This window comes from Calidris pugnax, unplaced genomic scaffold (assembly GCF_001431845.1).
Source record: "Calidris pugnax isolate Ruff unplaced genomic scaffold, ASM143184v1 scaffold52, whole genome shotgun sequence".
Lineage (NCBI taxonomy): Eukaryota > Metazoa > Chordata > Aves > Charadriiformes > Scolopacidae > Calidris > Calidris pugnax.
The window spans coordinates 3335472-3362810 of NW_015090811.1; the positions used below are offsets into that span (position 1 = coordinate 3335472).

General features: G+C 36.1%; 1 protein-coding gene across 6 annotated transcripts in view; it reads left to right on the forward strand.

The window, feature by feature from the left end:
• NLGN1 (neuroligin 1) overlaps positions 1-27339 on the forward strand; it is a 436439-nt gene that overhangs the window by 209387 nt on the left and 199713 nt on the right. For 4 of the 6 annotated variants that reach the window (XM_014938849.1, XM_014938850.1, XM_014938851.1 and 1 more), the window contains 2 exons: positions 556-615; positions 9720-9872. In XM_014938849.1, the coding sequence (XP_014794335.1) occupies positions 556-615; positions 9720-9872 (213 nt within the window). The remainder of the gene's footprint in view (positions 1-555; positions 616-9719; positions 9873-27339) is intronic. The other 2 variants (XM_014938853.1, XM_014938854.1) reach the window with 1 other exon arrangement.

The window sequence follows — 27339 nt, forward strand, 5'->3', positions numbered from 1 at the left end:
GAGAACGTAATGAGTGTATCAAAAAAAAAAAAAAAGAAAAAAAGTAAACCCATGCTTATCTTCGTAAAGCATGAGCTTAAATGGTTGAACTTAGAAATGTGTATTAGCATTTCACAGAAAATATTGTTTTAACCCACTGTCAAGACATTTATTAGCCACCTGTATTGCATCAAATGTAAGAGGTAATTTGGCAGTTCTTGTCTCCACTGTTCCTAATAACAACAAAAAACAATTAAATTATGTGGATAAATATAGTTTATGGTGGGTATGCTTTTAGTAAACAAGCTTTGATTCTTCATTTAAAAACAATAAAGCACTGGGCACTCTTTGATTCTTGTGCTAGATGTTTCTAATAGCCATACCCCCTAGGGAAGGTTTGCTGTAATGTTTGAAAAAACATAATGAAAAATTGGTTGTTATAAACTAAGATTTCCCTCCCTGCAAATGTTTTTCTTGAAACGTCCATGGGAATTTAATATTCACTGTTTTTTTTCCTCAGTCTTGTATATTCTTGAATTGTCTTTTTTCCTCCATTTTCTCCGTTCTCAATCCTAGGTCCCCTTACAAAGAAACAGACAGATGATTTAGGTGATAATGACGGTGCTGAAGATGAAGGTATTTTTTTTGCCGCCAAACTGATTTGCATGACAAGGATCCCTGAAAATCTTTTTTCTCCCCTCTTTTTTTGACTTCTTGTCTTCTTTTGAAGAGTTTTTTTTTTTTAATTCCCATTTTTGATGTGTTTTGTCTTCTTGCTTGTTGTTATACATATATATATTTTTAATTTTTTAAAAGAAAGAATGTTGTTAAGTTCTACGTTTTGATACAAACCAGTAACAATATTTAAGAGGAGGGTTTTTTGTTTTCTTGAAATGGACTTTTGATATGTTGCATCCCACCTTTTGACTGAATTTTGTCCATACTATTTAAACTAACACTCTTTTAAAGTTTCTCTGTACACCTTTTTGCATGTTTTCTAACCCTATGTATTTCACCAAGTACAAAGATGTTTCTTTTTTTCACTGACTGATCTCAGTTTGATAAACATGTAAAATGTTGTGTTTATAAAAGGAAAAATAGAGAAAAATCTTAAAAAGTGTCTCTTAAGCAACTGAATTTCCCCAAATGCAAAACCTTATGCATTTACATTGCTATAAACAAATAGAAATAAATGTAAGGCTACTCCATCTCCCTGCAGAAGAGATGGCCCCCAAAAGGTAGGCAATATTTGCAGTTGGTGAGGCTCTGCCCAGCACCAGTGAATTCAATGGAGCTCAGCTGATGTCACCAAAAGCAATCTGATCCCTTCTGTTTTCTGCAACCCCAGAAAGATGTCTATCTGATTGTGCTGACCCTTAGAAAACCATATTACCAAGTAAAATTGAAAGCTTGAAATGTCAAGCATATTATTCTGTTTATGAATTGTGTCTGTTAATCATATAAGCTATGCAGATTTGATATTTTTTCAGGGCTATGAAAATGGTAACAAGGGGCTCTTTCTCCTGAGCGGTCTTGTCCCTTCAAGTAGACGTGCTTCATAATTCTGAATCTTAAACACATACTTTGTATATTTTATGGTCAATGTGTAAAACAAATTACCATGTAGGACTGGTAGAGTTGCTACTTGCTTCTCTGTTAATATTTGTTTTTGTTTTTTTTTTTTTGCCAGATAATAGGATGTAGCTTAATTTGTAAACTGCAAGGCTCTTAATGAAGAAATTTGTCATCACACCACATTAACTGTTTTGCTCAAACAGAAACGTGCAGTCTTGTCACGAAAGATGAAGGAAGGCAAATATGAGCATTTAACTTCTTACCTAATAACTGAACAGAGACTTTACAATTAAACCCACAAATTTATACGTCTTATTTATGATCCTCTACTGAACGTGTATGTTAAGCATATGAATGAAAGCCCACCAGCTGGCCCAAGATTTGAAATCCTAATTGAAAATGTCCTTTGAATAGCTCTTAACTTATTCAGAGCTAAGTATGATAATTCAGACCCACTGAGGTCTAGGAGGCCAAGTTGCCTCTGCATTAGTTCATGACAAAACATTGCAAGTGATGTTCCTGTGTATTCTGCAAGACCTGTGATATTGAATTAGCCATTGTAAAAGTTACTCTGTCTTGGTTTAATAATACGTTTTAAGAAACCGTTTGAAACCTGGGTTATTCATCCAGTGGACCTTAATGGCTCTCCTAAATTGCTGTATAATTGCCAGGACAGATGCTAATGGCTTAACACTTGTTGAGTCCTCCTCTGCATAGACACACCAAAAAGGCACGACTCGGTTTGCTAAAATTCAGCAGAGAGCAGTTGCTATCAAAAAGCAGTTTAATACCTGGAGTCAGATGGGAGTAGGAATCTCAGTCCTTGGAGAACCAGCCTCCGTGTCAGAGAAAACCCCTTTCCCACATTGACAATTGTTGGAGAGAGAAAGGACCGTAAGAGCACAGCAGTCAAACTAAGGGAGAAGAAACACATTTACAGCATTAATAAATCTCTGTAATTTATAGGACTGGGATTAATTTTCTCTGGCATACAAGTGACAGTTTTGTTCTCCTTTCCGTGCCAATAGAAGAATGCAGACGGTAATTAGACTTTCACTGCTTCTGAGAGTCAGAGACACAGGGCAAATTTAAATTTTTATGATCAGCAGGCACTGGAGGCTGCTGGGCTGTGCTGGGTTGGTAGAAACCCCGTTTGCTGAGGCTTCACATTTCTCTGTCCCGCAGTGGAGGAGCAATATTGGATGTGACTGGACCTGTGTTTTGTGAACCTGCTCTTCTGCACTGGAACTCAAGCACTTGTTGCATATGCAGAACTGAAGAGTTCACAAACTTTATCATATATATTAGGGTATGAGTAGCAAGAAAGGAAGAGGCAAAGCAAAAAACCACCTAAGCTGTCTAGATTTCCACTAACCTGTCCATCAAACCCTTGACCTCTTACAGTAGAGTACTTTTTGCTCAATATAAACATCTACAAACAACCAACTGCTGACAAAATAGAACAAATACCAAACTGGATGAATGATGAGGTTGGAATATTAGGGAATTTGGGCTATACACAGTGAAAAACAACTGTGTCGTGTAACCATAGAATCCATGCTACATTAACAATATCCAGTGATTTCTAAAATGCCCACGATGGTCTCTGTATGAAGAGACTTGGAGCTCCTGTGTCCATTTCTTGTATTATGCCTGTCCTGATGAAAGATCTTTCATAGCAGCTCCTTGGAGCAAGTGCCTGGCATGTGTTCTGTGTTGTGTCACTCAAACATCAGAGTTTGATTAGAAAATGTCATTTTAAAGCAGTGTTCAATAATCCTACTCCCATCTGCTGCTACATGTCACTACCCCAGTATTGCAGTCCAAACCTCCCCAGCGCAAGCACTGGAATCAGTAATCAATCTTGGATCTTTGGTATGTGCCGCAACCAGTAGACCAGGCTTAATTAGATCATTTTTCATTTTTGTTTTCAAAAGACCCAAAGGCAGTAGTGCACATTACCAGCTAATGATCTGCAAATTTGCTGTTTAAAAAATGAAGGTGTTTTCAAATTCTATGAGTGTGAAATATGTGAAAAGTCAGAAATCATAGAAATGTCTCTTTTTTTTTTTTTTTTTTTCCCCTCAGTCTGGATGCATTCTTGTTTCTGTTTAACCCTTTCAGATCTACACTTGAAATGGCTTACCTGGTTTTCATTAAGTATTGAATTCCCTGAGCAGGCACCAAAAGCAAGAGAGGCAAAAGCACCTGCAACCATCAGCGTTGGGGCTTTCTCTTTTTATAGTAGTCGTGGATTTCCACGTTTGCTGATATGCAGGTGCCCAATGTCTAGTGTAGATGTAAGATTTAACTAAAGTTGCTCAGCAGTTGAATAAACTGTACCTTCCCCAGTCTAGAAACAAGACTTGGTTTAAAAATATTTTAATCTAAGTATCTTAATTTTAGTATGGTAATGATTTAAGTTGATTTAATTTGGCTGTAGCAAAAACCAGTGACTCTTTAGGCACCTTTAGTTCTTATATGCTAAAATCCTTAGCGTGACTTAAAATACAGCATTGCAAAGCATTAATCAGCCTGTGGCACTCAGGGATCAGAACTGGGCTTCTAGATAGTTAGTTAGATATTAGATGAAATATCTGTGAAGGATTGCTCACAGATGAATTCTTACCATCCACCGTTCTGTCATACACGCACCTTACCTGGCGCATCAATCTGTCAATCTTAGATGCTTATTTAGTCCCTAGTGCTACTTGAGCATCTCTCAGTTTTTAATGTATTCAGTCTCACAGCATCCCTCTGCAACAGAGGAATGCTATTATTCCATTTTTAGAAAGGAGGAATACAGATGCTATGTTTGAGGAGCGCAGGCCCCGTGTCCATAGTAAAGCAGGGAACTGGGAGTAGGTGCCTCAGGAGCGGGGTCTGCTTTAATTGCTGGATGTCTCTACTCTCCCCTTCTCCATCCCAGTCTCTCCTGTGAAAACGGAGACAGATTAGGAACAGATGTTGCTGTTTGTTCACAGGCTATAACTGTGATTCTGATCATTTACGCTGATGTTCTGTCTTATCTGGGCTGTTGGACTTCATTGACTGAAAGAAGTTCTTGGTCCAGAGCATGTTTTAAATCAAACCAAACAAAAATCCACTCAAATTTTAAATTGCTAATGAAGCAGAATGCATCTGCAAATCCCTTCTTATGCTTAACAGACTGTAGCATCATTGGCGCAAAAGAGCGCATTTCAGAATTGAGGATCTTCTCCAAAAAAAACCCGATCCCTCCATTAGTATTAAAATAGACGCTGTTGCTAAGTTTAGCATTTCATCTGCTTTCAACCGTCATGATAAGAAATAGGGAGAGAAACAATCTTTCCGTCTGGCACTAGTTGTACATTTTTTCGGACTTCAGAGATCAGTAAACAGCAGAACACATTTGTCTATCTCGCGAAGCAACCACATGCTCCAGTCTTAATTAGGGCCCCTAATGAGTTTCAGCCAGGCTGGAGTAGCACAGATCTTACCACTTTGGGTGAACTTGTTGACTGATGCACACAGACACGTTCATGATTCCTGTTCATCCTGTCACCCGTGTTAGTTCTGTGATTCCAGCTCCCAAGTGCAGGTTCCAATGTCACTTGCATATTAAATTTTGCTGATTATATTTTCCCTTTACACTGAGAGCCTCAGTTCAGATTATTTGGAATTTTTGCAGTGGTGTTATTAATACTTGAAAACATACGTAGTAAAAATTCTGACAGGCCTTTGATTTAAGCACCTCTTCAGGGCTCCATTATACTTTTAGCACTGCCAAGCATTGCTTGAACAGGGAAGGGTCTGTCAGCTTTTGGATTTCTAGACACCATCTTTTAATAATTTAAAATTAATTCCAACCTGGCTATTGAGGTTCTACTCTAATGAGAATCTGCTCCAGATGCTTACCAGTAAAAGCATAGGCCTTTTTTAATGTTAGAATATACATTCCTAGAGTCCTCCATCAGGATCTCAAATGACTTTCAGGTGAAGGTATTTACGTGTTTGAGTGCACAGTATAATCCATTAATTTGACAGATAAAAAACAATCAGAAAAGGAGGAATTCTATTTGTCTGAATCTTGATGGGTGTGTTTTAAAATATGAACCATGCCTAGAACCTTGCTGCCACTCCTAACAGAAGCTCTAGGTTTATATCACACGTTAAAAACGTGGTGTTACTGGATGTTTACATCTCAGCACTGAGAAATGCCCTAGCTTATTAAAACAGCAGTTCATCTATGAGACATCTGTTAGACTCAAACTGAAAGCTCAAATACTGTTAAAAGGCTTTTACATGATTAAAAGTTACACTGATTAGTGCCACACTGTACTTAATATTTTAGGAGAAAAGCTTATGGAAGAGCTACGCATATATCCATATCATATTCTATGTAAGGAACACACAGGTTTTATAATAACCAGTCTAAAAGTTTTCCACTGTTCTTGTGCTGTTTCATGTACAAATAACAAAATTTGCTTAATACTCTACATCAAAATGTCACAATTTTTTTATAGCATTTAGAAAAAACACTGCTTGTGACATCTGTGCTAAACTAATTATATTTTTGTGCTAAGTTGTCTCCAGGTAGTCTTTCTTCCTTTCCTATTTCAGTTGTTGCCTGCAAATTATGCTTGTTGGGCCACGTGGCCAATTCACATCAGCTTCAAATGACTGAAGCTATAATTATGCTTTGCTATATATGACAATTGTGACTGGTATTCACAGTCAGACCTGGCTCCCTGTTGTGTGATGTAACAAACAGAATAAAAGACAGCCCAATTTCTAAATTGCCTGTAATGTAATTAAGACCAGACATAAAAACTGGATGTAAGAAACATTAGAAAGGTACAGGAGAGAGGGGATGATGGAAATCATAATAAGAAAGTTAATGTATATGACATATAAATACTATCATTCTCTGCAATAAAGTAAGACCTACTTAGATGTTTTATGAACTAGCACTTTAAAGCTAAACAAATCACAGCACTCAAAACTTATCTTCTGTGTGAATAAAAACAGAACTGAGTTGAATTTGAGAAGGATTTTGCACAGCACTATCCCTGCATCTGTCTTCGAAAATATTCATGTGTCTGCTTTTTAGTTAAACTCTTTAAATAAAATGCAACAAGTACAGTATGCAACTGAATTAAATCACTATGTAAATCTACACTTCTTGGCAGACACATCACATTTGCACCCCAATTCTTTTAGGCCTGTTCAGAATGAGTTAATTCAGGGAATAACTGTTAATCTGCATCCATGAGTAACTATTAAGCTCTGTGAGAGCTTAGGGTCAGGATTTGCAAAAAAATCTGAGTGCCAAAAATATACGTTATTTTCTTTGTTGATTTGGACACTTAATTCCAGTAAGTGTTTTTATAAGTGCGTAATTCTGCCACTTTTTTACCAAAGCAGTGTTTCTCCTCGCAGAGTACTATCTTGATACTTCCTCCATTTTAATTTTAAAGGATGATGGTTTTCAGGGGGGAATATTTACTCTCAGGTAGGAATCAATTCTTGATTATAGTCTGATTTTTTGCTCCCTTCTTTTGATCTTATTCTTTAATAACATCCACTAGTTAATAATGTCTGTACTTAAACAGTGCTCTCCCAGCTGAATATTTGCAGCTTTCAAATATTGCTAGCTATTAACTTCAATCGATATGAAACCACTGGCTGCAAGACCAAAACACAGTGATCTCTCTTCTTCACATGAAGAGCTCCATGGCTTCCAGATAATCCATAGCCCAAAGTCCCACCAGCCTCAGCTAAACACTGCCCGACCTCACAGATGTCTCCAGTACTAAATTACTGCTGGAAAAACACACAGAAGCACAATTTTTCTTATGTAGAAGGGATTTCTCTTAAGACTGATGACTTTGGCAAAGCAGTGTGAGGAAAATTCATTCATCCACTTTGACATGACACATAGGCAGAGATGAAAATTAGTCTTTCTTCATCTGTCTGTAATCTGCAGTAGTAGGAAATAACCAAAAGTATGGTATAGACAGAATTTACTCAGAGAATCACTTGATTTGTCAGATTTTACTCATGATTGTGTGCTTCCTCTCTCAGATAAAGTACACCTATTCTTTCCTAAACATCCTGATATTCCAGATAAACAGGCCAGTACTACCAACATTTCATTACTGATCACGGTTGGTGTTCTGTAATTCTATGTAATTTTAATTAAAAAAGAATTCTGAGACAGTCTCCCCCTGTGCTACCACCAAGCATACAATTAACTGTGTACAATTTCTGCTGGGAACAGTCACACAGTGATTTCAGATTAATAATTTATTATTGCTTCCATATTTGTATCCAAAAAAGAAAAGAAAAAGGAAGCATGGACTATAAACAAATGATTTACTGAAAGGAGGGTATGAATTTGAAAAGATTTTGTCCTTGGTGTAGTTTTAAACCTCAGGAGCTCATAATTCTACCCTATGAACAATGAAGATAAATAATCTCTTTAGCTCTACGCTCTGAAAATCGCATGTTGGAAAGCCCTTGCTCTATGCTTGAGTGAGGAAAGCAATACAAGCAATTTCATGCACAACCTTTCATCATCCTTTTGGTCTTGAATAAATGATTGTTCTAGTACTTCCAATATTGAAGATCCAATTTCTGATCTTGACTCTTCTGGCGTTTTCTTCATATTAGAATCAATATCAAAATAATAATAGCGTCTGGCTTTCTCTAAACCCACACATCTGTAGTGATCTTTCTCAGCAAATTCAAAAAGCAGGATTTTTAGTGTAACTGCCCTCACCTGGTTGTATTTACTACACTTCAGAAATGATTCGAACAATTCTCCAGAGAGCTTACTTGAAAGCTTCTTAACTAAGATTCCTCCAAATCAGAGGAGCAAGCGATACATCTGAGGCTTCTCCAAATGCTGAAGTGAGTAATCAGAGAAGTCACTTGAATACTGTCATAATGACAAAAAATGTCTTCAAATCAGAACATGAAGAACAGTTCCTCACTGGAAAATTTTCATATGCTCTCTCGCTATCGTCTTTCTTGATTTTTAGGGACTATTGGAATGGAATATTGTGACTGGGGCAGTGGAAAAGACTCAGGCACATAGAAAATGAGATGAAAATACAACTTAATCCAGATGTAAAAGTGTAAATTTATGCCTTAGCTGATTTCTTTCCAGTCCAACAAAAAGACTCTTTCTAACAAACATATTATCCAGCATTAGCTGTTGCTTTGAATTGGTACTTAAAAACTTTTCTTACAAGGAACAGTGGTGTTCAGATATTCAAATTTGAATTGATACTTCAGAACTTTTCTCACAAGGAACAGTGGTGTTCAGATATTCAAATTTTTATTCTGAGCAGATGCATTAATTTGTAAATAGGACTATTTGGAGGAGAGGGAGGGACACCCAAATCAATGTCTTCATTATAAAGGTCTCAAAACAATATGTCAATATCTAATTTTGTTCTCTGAGAGAGTGGCAGTGCTTCTAAGATTTAACCTGCACTTTTGAGAACCTCACAACTTGTTTGAATGCAGAGCAGGGATTTATAAACATTGTTCCAGAGAGCTATTGTCTCAAATATAACACATGGTCCTTTTCACAATGTAATAAAATAAGAAGTACCTGTGCTCCTTAAACCTCGGACTGCCCAGGTTACAAATAATATCCATTTTTTGAAAACTTGGACTTCAGACTCATCCAAAGACAGCTGTTTATGCACCCTTTTTTATAAATTATTGATCTTAGCATACTGGAAGCAATCAACAATTTCTGTAAGAGCAGAATCCTCATTTATTTTAATATGGTGAATTGCCTTCTGCTGAGTGAACGGAAACATAGGCTGAGCTTTCAGAAGTGTTTAGACTTTGCCTAAATGAGCTCACATTTTATGTCAAATTCAGCAGAAAGAGAATCAGACCGTTGTCTCACTGCATTTGAGCAAACATGTTACCATTTTCGATTCCTTTCTACTTTTCTGAGGCCAACAAGTGTTTCAAAAATACAAACTTTAGTGACAGCAAGCCATAAAGAAACACTTATGCCCACCTGCCTTTTTCCTTACGTAAAAGATGTTGCTTGAGAAACACTTCAAGAAAAATAACCTCACTAAAAAAAATATTAAAATATTGCATGTATCTTTTTTGGTACTTTCTTGAGATAAAATGTGTCTTAATATTTTTTCCAGACATTCGGGACAGTGGGGGACCTAAGCCTGTGATGGTGTATATTCATGGAGGGTCCTACATGGAAGGCACTGGAAATTTGTATGATGGCAGTGTTCTAGCAAGTTATGGGAATGTGATAGTCATCACAGTCAACTATCGCCTTGGGGTACTTGGTAAGAAGCTTTCAGCTTTCCATTAATCCCTGCTATCTGCAATGCAATTCATGTTATACGTGAGAATGTATTTCAAAAGGAAAACAGCAAAAAAATAAACAAAACCACCAACAAGTAAGAGAACAGCAACAACTTTTTTGTTTTCTTTGTCGGATATAAGGTTTGTTGTCTGGGGATGAGATAGCTGTGGCTTTGCAAATATTATCTGGAAGAACCTGCTGTCTTGCTTTTAGTGGTATGAAACAAGTGTTCCCATTGTTGAGCTGTTCAGACAGAAGAGTTTCTGGTTTTTTTCTGTGAATAACAGTGATGCTTTACTTCATGGATAGGAAAATTAGATATTTTTTAAGAAAAACGTTATATCATCAATTATAGGGGTTTTTACAGCGTTTTGTTTTGGAAGAAAGAGGTGAAGTTTTGATTACCATGTTTTTTTCATGCTTTGAAAAAAAAAAAAGAGGAGGTTATGAAAACATTGTTTAATAAGAACTGTACTTTTTACCTATGTGTTTTGTGCTTCATTGTCATTTTGAAAATTGTTATGGGTATAATTCAAATGCAGCCAGTATTTTCTTTCTAGGCCAAACCAGAGTGTGAATAGAGTTACTTTTGATAGTTTCAAATACAGTGAATAGGCTGATGCTGTTGGTAGACTTGTGTGATATCCTTCTAGTAGCTTGTATTTCTAAAAAAATTAGACTTTGCTATTTGTTCGGTGTAGTTCACATGATACAAGTTTGCCAGCTCTTGAGACAATATGATTGCTGGGTTGTTTTTTTTTTTTTCTGCCATAATGTTGCATGTGAAGACTCCTGAAAGCAGGAGTTCAATTCTGGGATATTATGGAGGTCAGTACAGTAAATTCAGAATATCCGTAGGTATAAGGGTATTCCCTGTAACATCTGAAATGGTGCAATAAGCCAGGTGCCGTTCGCAGCACTGAGTGGGTTCTGAAGATGTGTCAACTATATTTTCAGTTCATGGGGGCTAGCAATGGGTGCTGCTCTGGTTTTCCTTTGTGTGGTCATTTTATTTCATCATTGCTCTGTTTCTTTGTGCTTTGAATTCAGTTAGAGCAATCCCCAGATTCATTAGTTCTGGTTTGCTCATCTGGGTAATTTTCAGTTTTGTTCCGGTTGAAATTCTGACATCTGAAAACACTTTAATTTTGGGGGGAGGGAATGGATTTCAACTTTAGATTTTGAAGCTTTGTCTGCTACAGTTGTGTTTTACAAGGGACTGAATAATTTCCAGAAGGATCATTACATTTTGCTGGATTTATCTCTTTAGCATCCTGTTGGAGGTTTCATTTGTGATGTACTTCTTTATGTAAGGAAATTCTGATATTTTGCACATTTTTCTCTCTCCTCCTGTGTTCCCATTTATCTAGTGACTTCAAGTCCTTGGGCACATATTAGTGCAGCAGTTAATAATCTGTAATCTCTGCCTCTAATCAATGTTTTGTTTTTTCACCAGTGCTCTCATCTTTGATGTTTCAAACAACATTTATCTACATTATATTCCAGTAGGGTATTCTGACCAGTAATGCAGTATCCATTATCTGAAAGCACTGTTTATTTTTGTAAATTATTTAGCCTAATTCCTAAATCACTTGTAGTCGCGGTGTTTGAAAGAGCTAGTTGCTTGAAAGATGAAAATTAATTCACCTTCGTTGATGGTAATGGCTTCTCCTCTTGTAATTTAACACTGATCCCTGAGGTAACCCACTGCTAACATCTCACTGAGCTGAGGAGGATTTCATTTGTGTTCCTGCTTTTGTGGTTCTTTGGAGTCTTTACGGATCCTCAAGGGCCAGGGAGCTAATTTTCTTTTAAGTGAGACCTATTACAGTAACACCTCTAAAAGTCACAGTAGAATCCAGTGATTGGTAGGAATACTTGAAATTACTTTCAAACTAAAAATAACTCTGTATCAGGCTTGCAGGGTTTTCTTAGTAAAATAAATGCACCTGTTAACTGTGTAGCAGTCATTCATATATTATGTATCTGACACTTATTAAATAATGATGACATATCACTAAATAGGTAGTGTAGAAACACCCTAGTAATCATAAAATAAACTTTGCCCAGTTTGTAGTTTTCTGCCTTTCTTTATGGTTCCTGGTCTTAAGATAGCCTCAGAGTAGAAATTTTGTGTAATCATAGTAGGTATCAATTTTTACTTTTGTTGTTTTGAGACTCTTGTTTGTCGCTGTAGAGCAGAATGTTACCCTTTGCAGTCACATTAAATAAGATATGGTTTTACAAAGACACAGCTGACAAATTCTCAGCTTCCTTTATCTGATCACATCCCATAAGGTGAGAGGTTCAGCTTCACGGACCATTGCCTGTGGGACACCTACATCTCACTTCACTGCTGTGTAAAATGCCTGGCTGTACAAAGAGAAGTAATATAGACATATTTTTTTTCACATGAGAAGATGTAGGGACAAAATAAGGTCTCTGTTACCACTTTCTTATGACCTTTGTTGGTCTGGGTTTCCTGAATCAGTCTTTGTGGATGTATATCTTAACACAGATGATCTATGTAAATTATAGGAGTTCTTTTGTTGTTTCACCAAGATTTGCACTGTGACATCTCTTAACAAGAAAGCCAGGTAAATAAATGTTTAGAGCTGCAACAGCAACATTTCCTTCCAGACCAATCATGATGGGGAGGGAGGGTGAGGGTTTGCTGTGATATTAGGTTCCTTATGGTACCATTATTAAGTCCACAGTTGACTTTCTGTTTATCCTTAATTGAGACAACCTTTGTCCTATAGACTAATCTGCTTAAAGACCTGAATTTTATGGAAATGCAAAATTTGCTTCTAAATAAAATGTTAGAAATTACTTAAAAGTGAAATCCGTTTGGTAAAGTGAAAACAATGGTAAAAATTAACGTATGGAACAAGTGCATTTAAAAACCAAACAAAACCCCGGTGAGTTCCCTGACCCTATTTTGTCTTTGAAACAGGTCTGAGAATGAAAGTTGTTAGAATCTCCCCTTAGATAAAGATAAATTGGAAGACAGAACTGTTTGCCCTGGAAAATGAGGGGCTACTGAATAAGAAGCCATTGGAAACATACTATTTATATCTTCTTTAGATTCTCTTTAAATGCAGGTCTTGTCCAGTGAGGAATATTGCATGAGTAGTCTAATGCCATTGAAGGACAGCATAGGAGTAAGTGCAGATGTATATTTATGGCTTGCTTTTAGAAAAGGACAGATATGAAGACAAGTTTGGATTTTGAACTCAACTAATTTGAGACTTCAAATGTTTATTTAAAATCTCTCCAACTGGTTTTTTTAAAAAGCAGGAGCTTTTTATTTAAATTTCATAGTCTAATGCCATTGAAGGACAGCATAGGAGTAAGTGCAGATGTATATTTATGGCTTGCTTTTAGAAAAGGACAGATATGAAGACAAGTTTGGATTTTGAACTCAACTAATTTGAGACTTCAAATGTTTATTTAAAATCTCTCCAACTGGTTTTTTTAAAAAGCAGGAGCTTTTTATTTAAATTCCATAAAAGAAACGTAAAAGGATTATAAAAGGGGTCTATTTAACATCCAGAAAAAAATCATAATAGAGGGATTTAATAGTGCCAGTGCTGTTTTCTGTGTTCTTTCTTATGAAAGATTTACTTAGAAAAGGAGGATGGTTTGGGTCAGCATTGGCTGCTACCCCTTTTGCTCTCAAGAGGGGGGAGAGAAAGGAGAGAGCTAACTGCATACTCATTTCTCCATTTTATTAATTTATACTTCTTGCTCTCAATTATCTTTTAACCACAGGATTTTAATAGAACTGGAAGAAAAATTTTTTAGAGCAGCTCACACACTGAAGTGGGGGATGGAAGAATGATTCACAGGAATCTCTAGGTTAAGCACTGCTTTAAATTTCCCATTTTTTTTTTTCTCTTTAAGAGGCAGTGGTTTTCCCTACGGAAACAATAAATTGTCATTCCAAAGATCTGGGTTAAAAGGTGGTAATAAAGACAAAGGAAAAAATTATATATGATATGTATTTTCTATTTGGTATTCTAAATGTCTGCATTGGGAAGGCAAACCTTCTGTAACTTTAAGACCTTAATTTTTGCCAAAATACACACACATATAAGTGAGATTGTTTTGGTTATGCTTTTTTTAATTATAAGCAATTTTTCCTTTTGAGGAGAGTATAGGAACCACTGCTATCATTTAGTGTTTTATTTATAATGTCATCCTTTAGCTGGAGCGTATTGACTGCGATTACTGAGTAGAAAACACCTGTCCAGGTATTTTACCACTTTGATTTTTTTTTTTTTTTTTTTTTTTGCAAGTTTGTACTTTCAATGCTGCAAGTAAAGTCACTGCAGCACAATGTTTGAAAGACCCAATATCCTTATTCTTACTGGTACGTTATTTCCCAAATAACTGCACTGAAATCAATGGGGCTTATAAGTCCGGTGCTTCCCCCTGTGACAGAGCATAGTTGCCCATAATTTGAAATGATATAATGAGGAAAAAAAGGCATTTGAAATTGCTGTTTCTGCACAGAGCTGCTTCTTGGAAAAGCTGTTCTTGGTCCTGTTGATTTTTCCAGCCCAAACCTCAATTTTTCAGTAGTGAGTTGTATCAGCTGGCTTTGTTGGGCTGCAACATTCATGTAAAATAAAAGTCAGAGTAGTGAAAGAAAACAGAACAAAGCAAAAATACTCCCACAAAAGCCCTTTCCTACTTTTGCTAAAGCTCCATTAGAGCTTTATGGACTATTTAGTGACAGAGGATGAGTCTTATTATTCCTCAACATGTTTGATTGCTGTGTGTCAGAACACTTTAGGAAAATGCATTAGATTTGTACGTATTGGTTCTATGCAGAATCAGGCCAACCAGCAATATCATATTGGCTAAAGAGGCATGTGAAATATAAGGATAGAGCCCTACAGTAACTTGGAAAATCTGTGCCAGGCTCAGCATTTCTACCATTATCCATCCTTCTCTTCAGCAAGACACAGCACATTCCCAACAGGCAGAAAAAATGCACGACCTTTCCTTTATGAGTAAGTTTATGCACATGAGTTTGTTCCCATTGTTCTAGTAATTCCAGAGTGTAGTTTAGTGAATCTTTTCATGGGATGAAGAATTATGGAGTTGACTGTTTGTGGGATTGAACAGAGAGATGAGAATATATTATAATGAAAACTAAGTCAGAACAACTTGGAAGTACCTGCCTGTTTCAGGAGTCTAAGTCCATTGTGATTGACTACAAGGTATTTGTCTATTTTGTTTTGATATTTTTCTCTTTCTAAATAGAATAACATACCATTGGTGTTTTTTTTTTTTTTTCCAGTGTCAGTCTTATTTGTCAAACTGATAGATCTTTATTTTGGTAATCATTTACTTTGTATTGTTCCCATCACATAGTTTGGATTGTTTTTTTGCAACCTTTCTCTTCTCTTTATTTTGACAACATGGCAATACTACTGAAAATATTAAACAGAAGATATGTTTCAAAATCATATATATGAGATTTAGACCTAACCTTTTCAAAAATTGTGTTGTGTGAGATTAGGAAGTTGACTAGAGTTGGTTTTTTTAAAAAATAATATGATGAATTAGTGTCCTATGTCACTCAAATTTTTTTTGCATATATAACCTATCGTGTTCCTGTTCTGCAACCCTGAGAGTTGTCTTTCCTCCTGAAAATAAGCCTCTTCACTTTAGTATAAGTAAGCATCACTCATGCATAGCATGGTGAATATTCAGCGAAAGTAACAGTGGAATAAGGAAGTTTATGTTAGTTAGATATCAAAGGCGATAAAAAATGTAGCAAGATTCTCTTTCCTACATTGCTTAGGTGGTAGGGTTTTCTTTTATAGTTCACAATTTAATATCCAGTAAAACTGGGAAAACGTTTGATCATTAGCGTCAGTGACAAGCACATCCATTATCTTTTTATGAAACCTTAAAGGTGCTGTCAGGAGATGGCATTTTATTCCAGCTTTGCTGTACCACCAAAGGGTCTCTGATGAGCTTCTTCTCTATTATCCATTTCCTAGCATGTTTGAGTAAAAATGATAGATGAACAGAAGATTATATATTATTGCCTAATTAAAAGCACATTATATGGAAAGTAAAGATGGGAAATTAATAGCAAAACACATAAAAATGTGCAGTCAAAAATAATTCATTTACTTTTTCTGAATTGGAAGAACATGCTGAGAATGTTAATTCATGAACACTTTTGGGGACCCCTGGCAGCCTCCTTTAGCTCTATAATATTTGGTTGCTTGTAAATGAAATTTTAACATTTTGGGGTTATGCAGTAGGGAAAGTGTTCCCTTATTGGATCCCACTTTAGCCTCGGACATCACTGTTTCTTGGTATGAAGCACTCCAAATGAATTTGATGCTAGATAAAGTGAAGAGGTTAAGATAGAAAGTGTACTGCAGTTATCTATTCCCTCTGACGACGTGTATCACAAGGTTTCATTTATGCATACTTAGAATTCTAAAAATGTATTAGACAATTCTTATTTAATATAGTAGGTAACCTCAGGTCAGCCCAGTTTGCAGGAGGCCCAAGCACGGCTCATCTAGATTTACAGTGTCCTAATTTCATAAGGTCCATTAATAGAATTAGCATTCAGATCTCAAACATGCTGTAATTAATGACATTTTAGTGGCTTTTTTGTGAGCTAGTACCAGCCAAAGGGAGTCATGTATGCAGTGAAGCAGAGAAAGGCAGATTGCCACACTTGAATCTGTACCATCAAAATGACAAAATGGACTTGCAGTAAACAATAGGTTATTGACTAGAGATGTTTAAAGGGTCAACTGCAGTGCACAGCAGACAAGATATTTATGAAATGGGAACCCAGAATATATAGTACACTTTTAAAATGAACCATTTCTTTTCTATTTGTGCTTTTTCTAGCACAGCAAATTGACATTATCCATCTGCTTGGATAGATGGATACGCACCCGCTTCTCTATTTTTTTAGGGCACAAAGACATTATTTTGTTTGCCATTGAATAGTTCTCTATCTTGGTGCAGGTACATTTTAAATAATGGGTTTATTCTAACATTTGTCACTAGACTTCTTTTTTGGTAAACAGAAAAATAACAAATAACAAACTTTAAAACTATTCATTTTGGCATAAGAGCAGTTTATGTCATTTCTGTCAAGAGAAATTACTTTTTGGTAAGATAAATTCCCTTGATCAATATTTAATCATATAATAAAAGTATTCCAGTTTTTCCAAATAGCAAATCTATCTTTGAGAGCATAATAAACTTCAACTTGATAATATTTGCAAAATAGGAAAGAAAATGTCTTCATTGAAGACAAATTGTAGACATCTTACTACCTCAGAAAAACACGTCAAAATCTTTGACCATGTTATCTTACATGAAGTTATTTGTAATTTTTATGATGTCGCCATGCGTAGCTACCTTCACTTTCCTCTAAGTAATATCTGACCAAATTGTTTTTACACCATCACTGATCCCCGTTCAAGAGCTCTAATCTACAATATTACAGATGTTTCAGGTATACAAAATAACTTCTGTTACACACTGTACTCCTAAGCCTTTGGTTGTCTGGTGATGGGAGACCTGCCAGGAAGCCACATTAAGCCTCATCCTTAGAAGCAAACAGAATTTAGGCTGCTCTGCATTTGCCAGGATGCCAAACTTCCCAGGAAAGGATCCGTCTTGACTGCAAACCAAGAGGTGGGGATAAATTAGGATTTTTATGCAATCTGTATCTCACTGCAGGGCGTTCCAACACTGAAATAATCCTCTGAGTTTCCAACATTCTGATTTTCAACCAAGGCAGGAAGACATTAAGAGATATGCCACGGCTCAGCGTCTCGGTTAGATCTGGGCCTGGTCTTGGTAGGCCCGGCCACTCTTCGCTCCCGAGTTTTACAGAGCTATAATTCATGCCCAGAAAAAAAGGCAAATGAAGATTCTTTTGACACTTCTGACAGAAGTAGCAGGACAAGTAGACAGCATACTTCTGAATTCCCCATTCACTGCATTTAATTGCATGTATTAAAATAGTCCCAAGTTTTCTGAAGCTTAAATGAAGCACTGCTGTGTACTGTGGGGCTTTGGAAGCAATAGATAACTTGACAGGGATTTCCATTGCAAATGTTGCTCTCATTTTTTCACACATTTGAAATGCATAAAATTGCTTAAGTTTTATGTTTTTTTGGTGTGCAAATTAGTTTACATATATAGGTACTAGCTCAAATACTGTTCTGATACTTCTTTGATGTAATACTTCATGATATTTTTGAATCAATTGAACAAGGCCTGTGTTTATGGTTGTAGCAGCGCTTCTTTAATTGTTCAAAAGAGCAATGCAAACAATAGATCGAGGACCAAAACTCTCTTGGCAGTACTAGCAAGAGAGGGTCCTAAATTTTTTCTTCTATTTAACGAGTGATCCATGTGTGAATGCCTGCCTTAGCCAACATAGAAAATTCTACAGTAAAAAGTAGCAATTTGTGTTACTTTCTAACAGAAATTATATAGAAGACTGCATTGTTTGATATACTGATCCCACAATACACTGGCAAATAAATATTATTTTTGTGAAAACTGAAATTGAATACATTATTACATGAAAAACTGCTAGATGAAGGCCTATGAAAAGCCAGAGGAAATGATGTATATTAGTTAACATCCCTTATTAAGCAGAGTATGAAAATTGCCTTCAAGCAAATATAAATTATAGATACTAATGTATTTGTAGAACTATTTTCAGTATCTCTTGTGTTGTATAAGTTGCAACCTAAATATATTTTTCAAAAAAGAAAGATTACTTATGTATCTTAATTAAGTATTTGAAAAATCATCTCCCTGTTTCAGGGGGTTTATTGTTGCTCAAAATAAGAAGCAAGACAGAAATAAAACTTACTGAGGCTTTTCATTGTTAGGCAGCAATTTTCACTCCATGTGTGTCAAGATTCTAATGCAGTAGAATCAAAAGGAAGCGAGCAGACTTTCTCTGAGAGATTCACTACACATTCGGGAGTTCTACTGATTTTAAAACTTTTTTTTTTTTTGCTGCATTTTTCTGTCAGCTCTTGAACATTTGATTTTATGTAATCACTGACATTCCTTATAATTTGTTCATCTTCTCAACGCTTTCCACCCAGATTTCAGCTGAGGGATCTTACTTTGCCATAGGTATGCTGAAAAAATTCTTTACCTTTTTTTGAATTTTTTCTAATTGATAATGAAGTGTTCATTACAGACATACAAAATACAAAGAGGAAAGAGGCATAGGGCCATATAGCTCCAAATAATTTCAAATAAAAAAGACAAACATATCCCTAACCTGTTTTCCTTACTTAGGTTCTAGTATCACAAGAATTTGGTAAGCACTTAGTTGGATCATCTCACTGATTTCAACAGGAAACATAGAGGAAAATTAATTTCTTCTAAAAAAAAGTTTGTTTCCATCTCTACTTGTCCGTATAATTTATTGCACATTAGTTGATTTGCTTCTATGACTGAAATTTTCCTTTCAACTTCAGTGAAATGCTCTAGCTCAACTGCAAATGGGTTTGCATTTCATCTGTAAGGCTTTATTAAGGCAGTGAGATGCGATAGGGTGCACTTTGGAGAGCCATTAGTGCGTGCCCCGTGTGTGTAGTGAGGCACGAGGCCAAAGGCCATGTGCTTTCAGCTACCCATGAACCATATTAATGACCCTGTAAAATACACTCCTGAGCATCCTAATGCTATTATAATTACTCACTTTATTATTACATGCCTCTTGAAAAGAACCTCTCTAAATATTTTCCTTTTGCTTTTATATAGTCCTTAACTAGGAAGGCTCATCCATGGTAGATTGAAATAATAATAATAAAAGGAGTGTTAACTTTCTTTTCACCATTTCTTTGAGATAATTTAAAATCTTCTCTTTTAACACTCCACGGGCTTGCACATCCTGTGTGTTCAAAGCTTACAAACTGTTTCATTGTTAAGTTTCTCCTGTTGTAATTAGTAGCTGTCTGGATGCACATGGCTTGGATTTTGTTTATCAATACATTCTTGAATTTATATTACAAAGATAAAATAGAAATCTACTCACTATTTAGTATATTTTCTTTCTAATAGGAAAGAATTCACTTGGCATTTACCTTGCTAATATAGATCTTTTCTAATTTGGGTTTCCTCCAGCTGAAGATGTGCTTTAAAAATGTTATTGATAAATAACAAGATACTCCCTGTATTTTCCAGCAACCACAAAATTCACCATCTGTGATACTGCCCAAATTCCATCTTTGCATGTGTCTCTACAGTAAGTGTTATGGAAGTAATGATCACAATTTGAAATTTGAGGTTGCATTCTCCAATAGCTTTAAAATGCTGCATACATTTCCTTTTCTTTCCTCTCTGTAAGACATAGTGTTGTTTTTTTTTCATCCTTTGAAACTTCTATACAGTTCTTGGCTAGTTTCTTTTTATAAATATTTCATAGGTAGTGTTTTGATCTCTGGTTCAAATTCAGTCAAGGCAGCAGATGTTTTTGTTGATAACTTTCTTTTGAAACTACTGTGTGCAAACAGATTTACAAACAGGAGTATATTCGGTAGGTGTAGTGGAACTGATAATTTTGAAGAAGTTTTATCTAGAATAAATGCTCGGCTTTAACCTTTTTTTCTTCAGACATACAAAATATGAAAAAAATGCACTGTTACTTGGCTATAGTGTATGAAAGATGCAGCTGAGGGTCAAAAGAAGTCTGGATAATGTTAAGGACATGGAAAAAAGCTCTCCTCTTGCAGACAATGTCATCTTGTAACTACTTCCAGTCCCAGATTATCGTAGAACAGGCTCTTGCAAAACGGTTGCGAGCAGCTGTCATTAGGAGTAATCAGCTTTGTTAGAAGCGTCGCTATTTTTACTAGGACCAACGACAAATAGGAAATATTATGTGTTTTGTACCCAAGAATCAGTGATGACAACATGTTGTACCTGTAGGAGAACCGCTTGGTGCAGTGTCTCTGAAGGAGGTGGAGGTTCAGCACCAAGGAAAATGGGGGTCTGTATATTTGTTTTATTTATTTATATTTATTCCCATTCCTGTAAGCACCTTTGTGGCTCACCACTGCTGAAGCCTTCACAAGGTTTGAGAATGACTCTGGACAAATTTTCAATATTGCACTGGCAGTATGTGGGTCTTTCTCTGCTCTTACATGTTTCTCTTACAACATTCCAACAAAATAATTTTGAAAAATGAGCCCAAGTAGGTTTATTTCCCGTTAATGATTGAATGCTGGCATTTGGATGATGGAAATAGATAAACCAAGTTCCTTTGACTCTTCAGAGGAGAGCTTTTGTCACGAGACTACACTTTTCATCTACAGAAGCGCTTAGTCAGTCTTTTGGTGCTAAAGCTTTAGAGTCCTTTAAAAGCTTTTTCCATCACATTCGCTGTGGTTCCTCAGTGTGTCCTCCCTGGAGATCGGCAGGAGTTAGGGAAAGATAATCAATCTCACTCTGAAAGAAACAAAATTACTTGTGACGATCAATGTGTGCTAATAGTTGCTTGTTAAAGTCATCCTGCAAAGTTGCAGAACCCAGCAGAAACATATCCAGAACGTGGTTCTGAACTTCTCGCTGCCAGGTGAGCAATATGCAGGAAGGCCTGGAGAGATTGTGGAGTCTCTAGTTTGTGGAGATGTTCAGACTCCACCTGGACATGGTCCTGAGTAACTGGCTGTAATTGACCCTGGGGAGATGGTGGACTAAGTCTCCAGAGGTCCCTGCTGCCTGGAGGCTGTAATTCTGTGATCTTTAGGCATAGCAGGGGGATACCAAGTACTAAAAGGGGTCAGAGGAATTGTTCTCTAGGTGTCTACTTGATCTTTTAACTCCTGATTATCTTTGTAAACCTTCTCTCTGCATAGACTGGACTCTCACAAAAATTAATTAGCACGTTGTAGTTGTCTTAGGCAAAAAATACACCTTTCTGCAAAGCAATACCCACACTATTACCTTTTTTGATGTGAGTAGAAATATCATCTTTCACTTGCAATGGTTTTGGCCTGTGCCTCCCAGGCTCAGAAAGGACCACTTGTTCTACCATCCTAATGGAGTACCCAAGTGGTGTTTGGTCACTACAGCAGCGAGAGAGAATGATTTATCTCCTGCAAAGTTTTCAGTGGCTCACGTCCAAAGCAGAGATGCTGAACCTTTTGGTAAACCACGCACTTCTTCTTTTACCCAGATATTAAATGTTGGAGGGGTGTTGAAGAATCACATGGTCACAGGTTAGATCCAGTGATATCTTACTCTGTAGCTTTTTCAGTTGAAATTTGAGCTTTCTGGAATGGAGCTCCTGATTTTGAGGAGTCCTAAAGACTGCCTGCAAGTTACGAGTGAATGGAAGACTACTTTGTCCTCTACCTTTGTTGCCTATTTTTTCTCTTAGAGAAGGATCTGGTGCAAGCTGTACCTACACCCATGAAATGGTGGCTTGTTTTAGTTTGATGCCAATTATTTAGGTTCAGCCACTGACCTATATGGCATCCTATTTTTTTTCCTTTGCTTTCATCATGCCAGGATGTTTCCTCTCTGCTGTCACTCATCTCGCTGTTCCTTTTCCACACAATTTGGCAATTCCTGAGCACATATTTTTTCACAACTCTTGACACATATTGAAAAATCACATGTTGATGAAGACCAATTTCTTAACTGAAAACTGCCTACGCCATGGGTACATTAGTGAAATTCTAAAACCTTACTTTTTAGAATCTGATCATACACTAAAAGCAGCAAAAGGGAAAAAAAATTAAATTGCCAATTACAGCTAATAGCTTTTTGCAATTGACATGTATAAAGCAGATTGAAGGTACTTTTAATAGCACCTTTTCAGTAAATGCAAGTAGGGAAATGCTTTGGAATGAAGCAGTTGCAAAAAGCAGGTTAAATGTCCCATGCTTAACAACTTGCAGAACCTGGAAGCCTGTTTTAAAGACATCTTTGGGGATTTCTCTGTAAGAACACAACTGATAAATGGTTTCGTTTTGTCTTCTCTTGAGAGAGTTTACATATGTCAGATTTTATTTGCTGCATTTCCTTAAAAAATGTCCTCCTAAAATAATGTTAGTTTTGAAAAATATATAAAAAAGAGAAACCAATGCTAGTTATAAACCTCATTATTTCATTAAGTGTTTTCATTATTAACATAAATATTGCTAAGGTCAATCAAACAAATTGAAGTACTTTTTTTCTGAAAGCAGAAAATGTATTTTGTATATTAAGTAACTCATTTTTCAGAAGGAATATCATAGGAGTTTTAAAGATAGAAGAATTTCAAGAAAAGCAAAGAACTTGCTAATACAATGATAAGCCAAGAAGTAAACATTACTCACCAAAACAGGGCTTTCTGAACATTTTATTATATTTGCGTTTTTCAGTGCTGTGTAAAACACATGAAGTACAGATGAAAGGTTAAGAGAGTAAGAGACAAAGGCTGGGATGTGATTTTGATGGGGAAGCTGCACTTTGATCTTCAGACTATAAAACGCTGCTACCTGGGTCAGCACTAACGCTCGGTAGGACAAACAATCAGTTTGCTGCAGTATAAAATTCAAAATTCCTTATTTTATGCCATGCTGGCAAACATCCTTGTGGCACATCAAAGGAAGGAAAAGGAGGATGTAGGTGTTTTAGCAATTTGTGTAAATCAAAGCAACTTTAAACGTGTTTATTAAATACTTTCTTTAATGTACTATCATCATTAACACATAGCAGTATAGAAATGGATTTATATCAAATACTGAACACACTGATGATCCTGAAAACACTAATAATATATATAATTACTTGAAACCAGGAATGAAATTGTAGGTTATGTGACAATTTAAAAATAAAATTCAATGCTTCTTTTAATTCAGTTAGACAAAATTACATTTCCTACTATACCCAACTGTTCTTATGTGTTATAATTTCCATATTCTCCTACTCAGTCATCCCTTCAGAAAGATGTCTAATTCTTGTTAACTTTCTTAATTTCACTTCTACTTTCCAAACACAATTAACTGTGCTCTCAGATCCGAAGCTGTGCCATTTGCACATTGCTCCTTGCTGGGGGTAACACTCATCTAATGCTCTTCAGCGTGCGGCGCATTGTCACATTCTGGATGGTGTCAGTAACCTTGACATCCTTCTCTAATAACACCCAAGGAAAAGCTTTTTAAAGATTTCTTTGTGCTAAATTTTTCTCTCGCTTACAATGGTACAGCTCTGAAGAGATGTCAGTGACAGCACCATAGTTTCACATCCATCTGAAGCAAAGGGACAATTTGAGAGAGAAGGAAAACTACCTCAAGAGCATAATAAACAGAAAACGTACAGTAGAAAATCTAGACCCTTTAAAAAACCATGAGTTTGATGTTTCCTTTCTTTCTTTATACTTGGTCTTTGTTGCTAAAATAGTTTTTGTGATTTTATAACCACTCATTATTTCTGTTGTTCCTGATTAACTATAAATATGAGTAGTTCTACTGATTGCAGTTAGATTGCTTGTGTCTGAAAAATAAACATATAACAGATGTTTATAGAATCTAAGTCTTGGAGAATACAGTGAAGAAAATAGTAAAAGTTTGCTCTTAACAGAACTGGAAAAATTAATATTTTTTCCCCTTTGAATCAGTGTGATTTCAATTTGACCATATTTCTTTTAGGTATCAATTGTAAAATAAGTATTACTAGTTCGAATATTTTTTCCCCTTTGAATCTCAGTGCAGAATCAGTGTGATTTCAATTTGACCATATTTCTTTTAGGTATCAATTGTAAAATAAGTATTACTAGTTCTAAAGACACTTATTGGAAAATTCATTTCCTGTTCTTGATCATCTTAAAGCCTTTGTAGGATTTTACTAGATCACAGCATTGAAAATGGTCTTTTTTTTTTTAAAGAAACAAAAAAAAATCATTGAAAGCAATTTTTTTTCAGTTACAACTACAGCCGTAGTGACTTTTCTATATATAAGATAGTTGCAAGATTCTCATGTACTGTGAATAGATACAACAAAAATAGATTGCTTTTAAAAGTGTACCCATATCTTTTAATTATGGCATTAATGCTAGGAGATTTCAGGCAATAAAAACCTCATTAATTTTAATTATGTTGGATCAAGCCCCATATTTACAATGTGATGTAACCGTCCACTGCATTCATGATATCTGGAGATGTAATTCTCAGTCATAAGGAAATCACTAGGTTGCTCTTACTGGTGCACAATTAGCCATCAGGAAATGCCCAGTTAGGAAAAAAAGCTATTCAGAGGATTCCTTCATCAATAATTAGTAAATTAAGTCAGAAATTATATTTATTTACGTTTACTTATAAGTTATGTTGCTCCTGTCATGATGATACCCCTCATCAATAATTAGTAAGTTAAGTCAGAAATTATGGGGTTTTTTTACGTTTACTTAAAAGTTATGTTGCTCCTGTCATGATGATACCCACCCAAAGTTGATACAAGTTGTTGTTACCAACAGAACAACTCCATTTCAATCTGTTAGAAGGTGAAGAATATGCACATTTATTCCATTTTTTTCTTTTTCCCCTAGAGATTCCCACTGCTGAAAATTTGGCTAGCAGGAAGGAGCTGACACACTATACATTTTAGCTGGCGTGTGGTATCAACATTGTGATACACCATTTTGACTTGTTTTAGCTGCTATACGTTTGAGCTGGCGTGTGGTATCACAACGTTGTGATACACCATTTTGACTTGTTTTAGCTGATAAAGTGATTTTAAATGCCCTTTAGAATTGTTTCTCAGCAGAAAAGACAATACTGGAAATGCACGGATTGTTAAAACTACACTAGCTTACACAAATGCCACTGCACATCACTTATCTATTTGTTAATTAGACCTGACCAATTCATTAATGACTTTCTTTTTGGCTCATTAGAGAGGGAGAGGGGGATGGGGCTTATGACTCTGAGATTTCCCGTACTCCAGCTATGCACAGTCCAAATATTTGATTTCTGGGATGTAATGGGCAGATTAATAGAATGTATCTCATTCCACGCTTTCATCGTGATCACATTTGTTTTGTTTCCCAGCCAGTGAACATTGGCCTCACCTCCTGCCTGTACACAGCTGAGTGGAAACCAGGAGGGGAAAGATTATTACTTGCTTCTTTCTTGTTCGACACCAAATAGCAGGTAGCAATGGCATTTCCTCTCCCTTGATCCTCCAGCTTATACCAGGCACTTTACACTTGTGAGTGCATAATACTTAAAGCTATTACAGTCCCGTAAACCCTCCGAGACTCTATTCTGGGGTTTCTTGTCAAGGAGCTCGAGTGCTGTGTTGAATTGTGTGACACACAGGGAAGTTAATAAAGGGCCTGTGTAGATCTGAAAGCCAGAGTATGCTGTATCCTTACATTTTGAGCAGTAATAGAAGAGAAACCAAAAATTTTGCATTATAATCCATTTATTTTTTCAGGAAGTTGTGTTTAATCTCTTGTCCTTCACAGAAAGAAAGCTTAATTTCAAGTGAAATAAAGCTTAATTTTCAGTGAAACTAAACCAAACATCATAGCAAGGCATGTATTTCCCTCCAGAGTAACTGGTCTAAGTCTTTAAAAAATAAATAATGATGGCTGAAGACATCATAGCTAGTCATGTATTTCCCTCCAGAGCAACTCGTTGAGTCTTTAAAAAATAAATAATGATGGCTGAAAAAAAAAGATTACTCTGTCAATAACTCTAATTTAAGCCATTTAACCTGTTGGCCACTGTGTTGTAAGTTTTTGTGGGACAAACATTGCGTGATGCTACTTTCTGGTAAATAGTTTCAGACTCTAAATTTGTATGTGATTTGGATTAATAGATAATGGAAACAGTAAATATGTAATTGAATAGGTTTTCCAGAGAGTCCTGTTCCTGTATAGCTCTTGATACTATTTTCAGAAACTGCCAATGCCAATATTTCTATTTTTGTTTTAGAGAATAATTAAATTGTAATGCCTAAGGCTCTCTGAAATTGTATCAGTAAAGTGAGTCGCCAAAGTGAAATGTGTCATTGCATGAGAGATGGCGCAGAGAAAATAGAACAGTAATATCGTAATTATTCTTCTAATTAGCTTAGATACATTGTTGTTTCTGGTAGTTGAGATATATGGTTTCTAGAGCTTAGTAGAGAGAAAATCAGAGGGAGATGAATGTAACGGGGACGTGTACACATAATGCCGAGTGGTGTTGCTGTTTTGATACTGCTGCTTAGGTTTTGAAAGTAGAGTGTTTCTTTCAATGCCTCTTTTTCTTCCTCTCATCGCCGAGATTTTTTAGTTCTCCTTTTTGATCACTCCTGTATCTAAAAAGAAAGGTTCTCCCACCCCCATTGCCATTAGTTCAGTAAATCTAGGTGTCATCTGCCTAACAGCATAATGAGCAGTAATAGCTCATAATGACCATAATGAGCACTAACAGCTG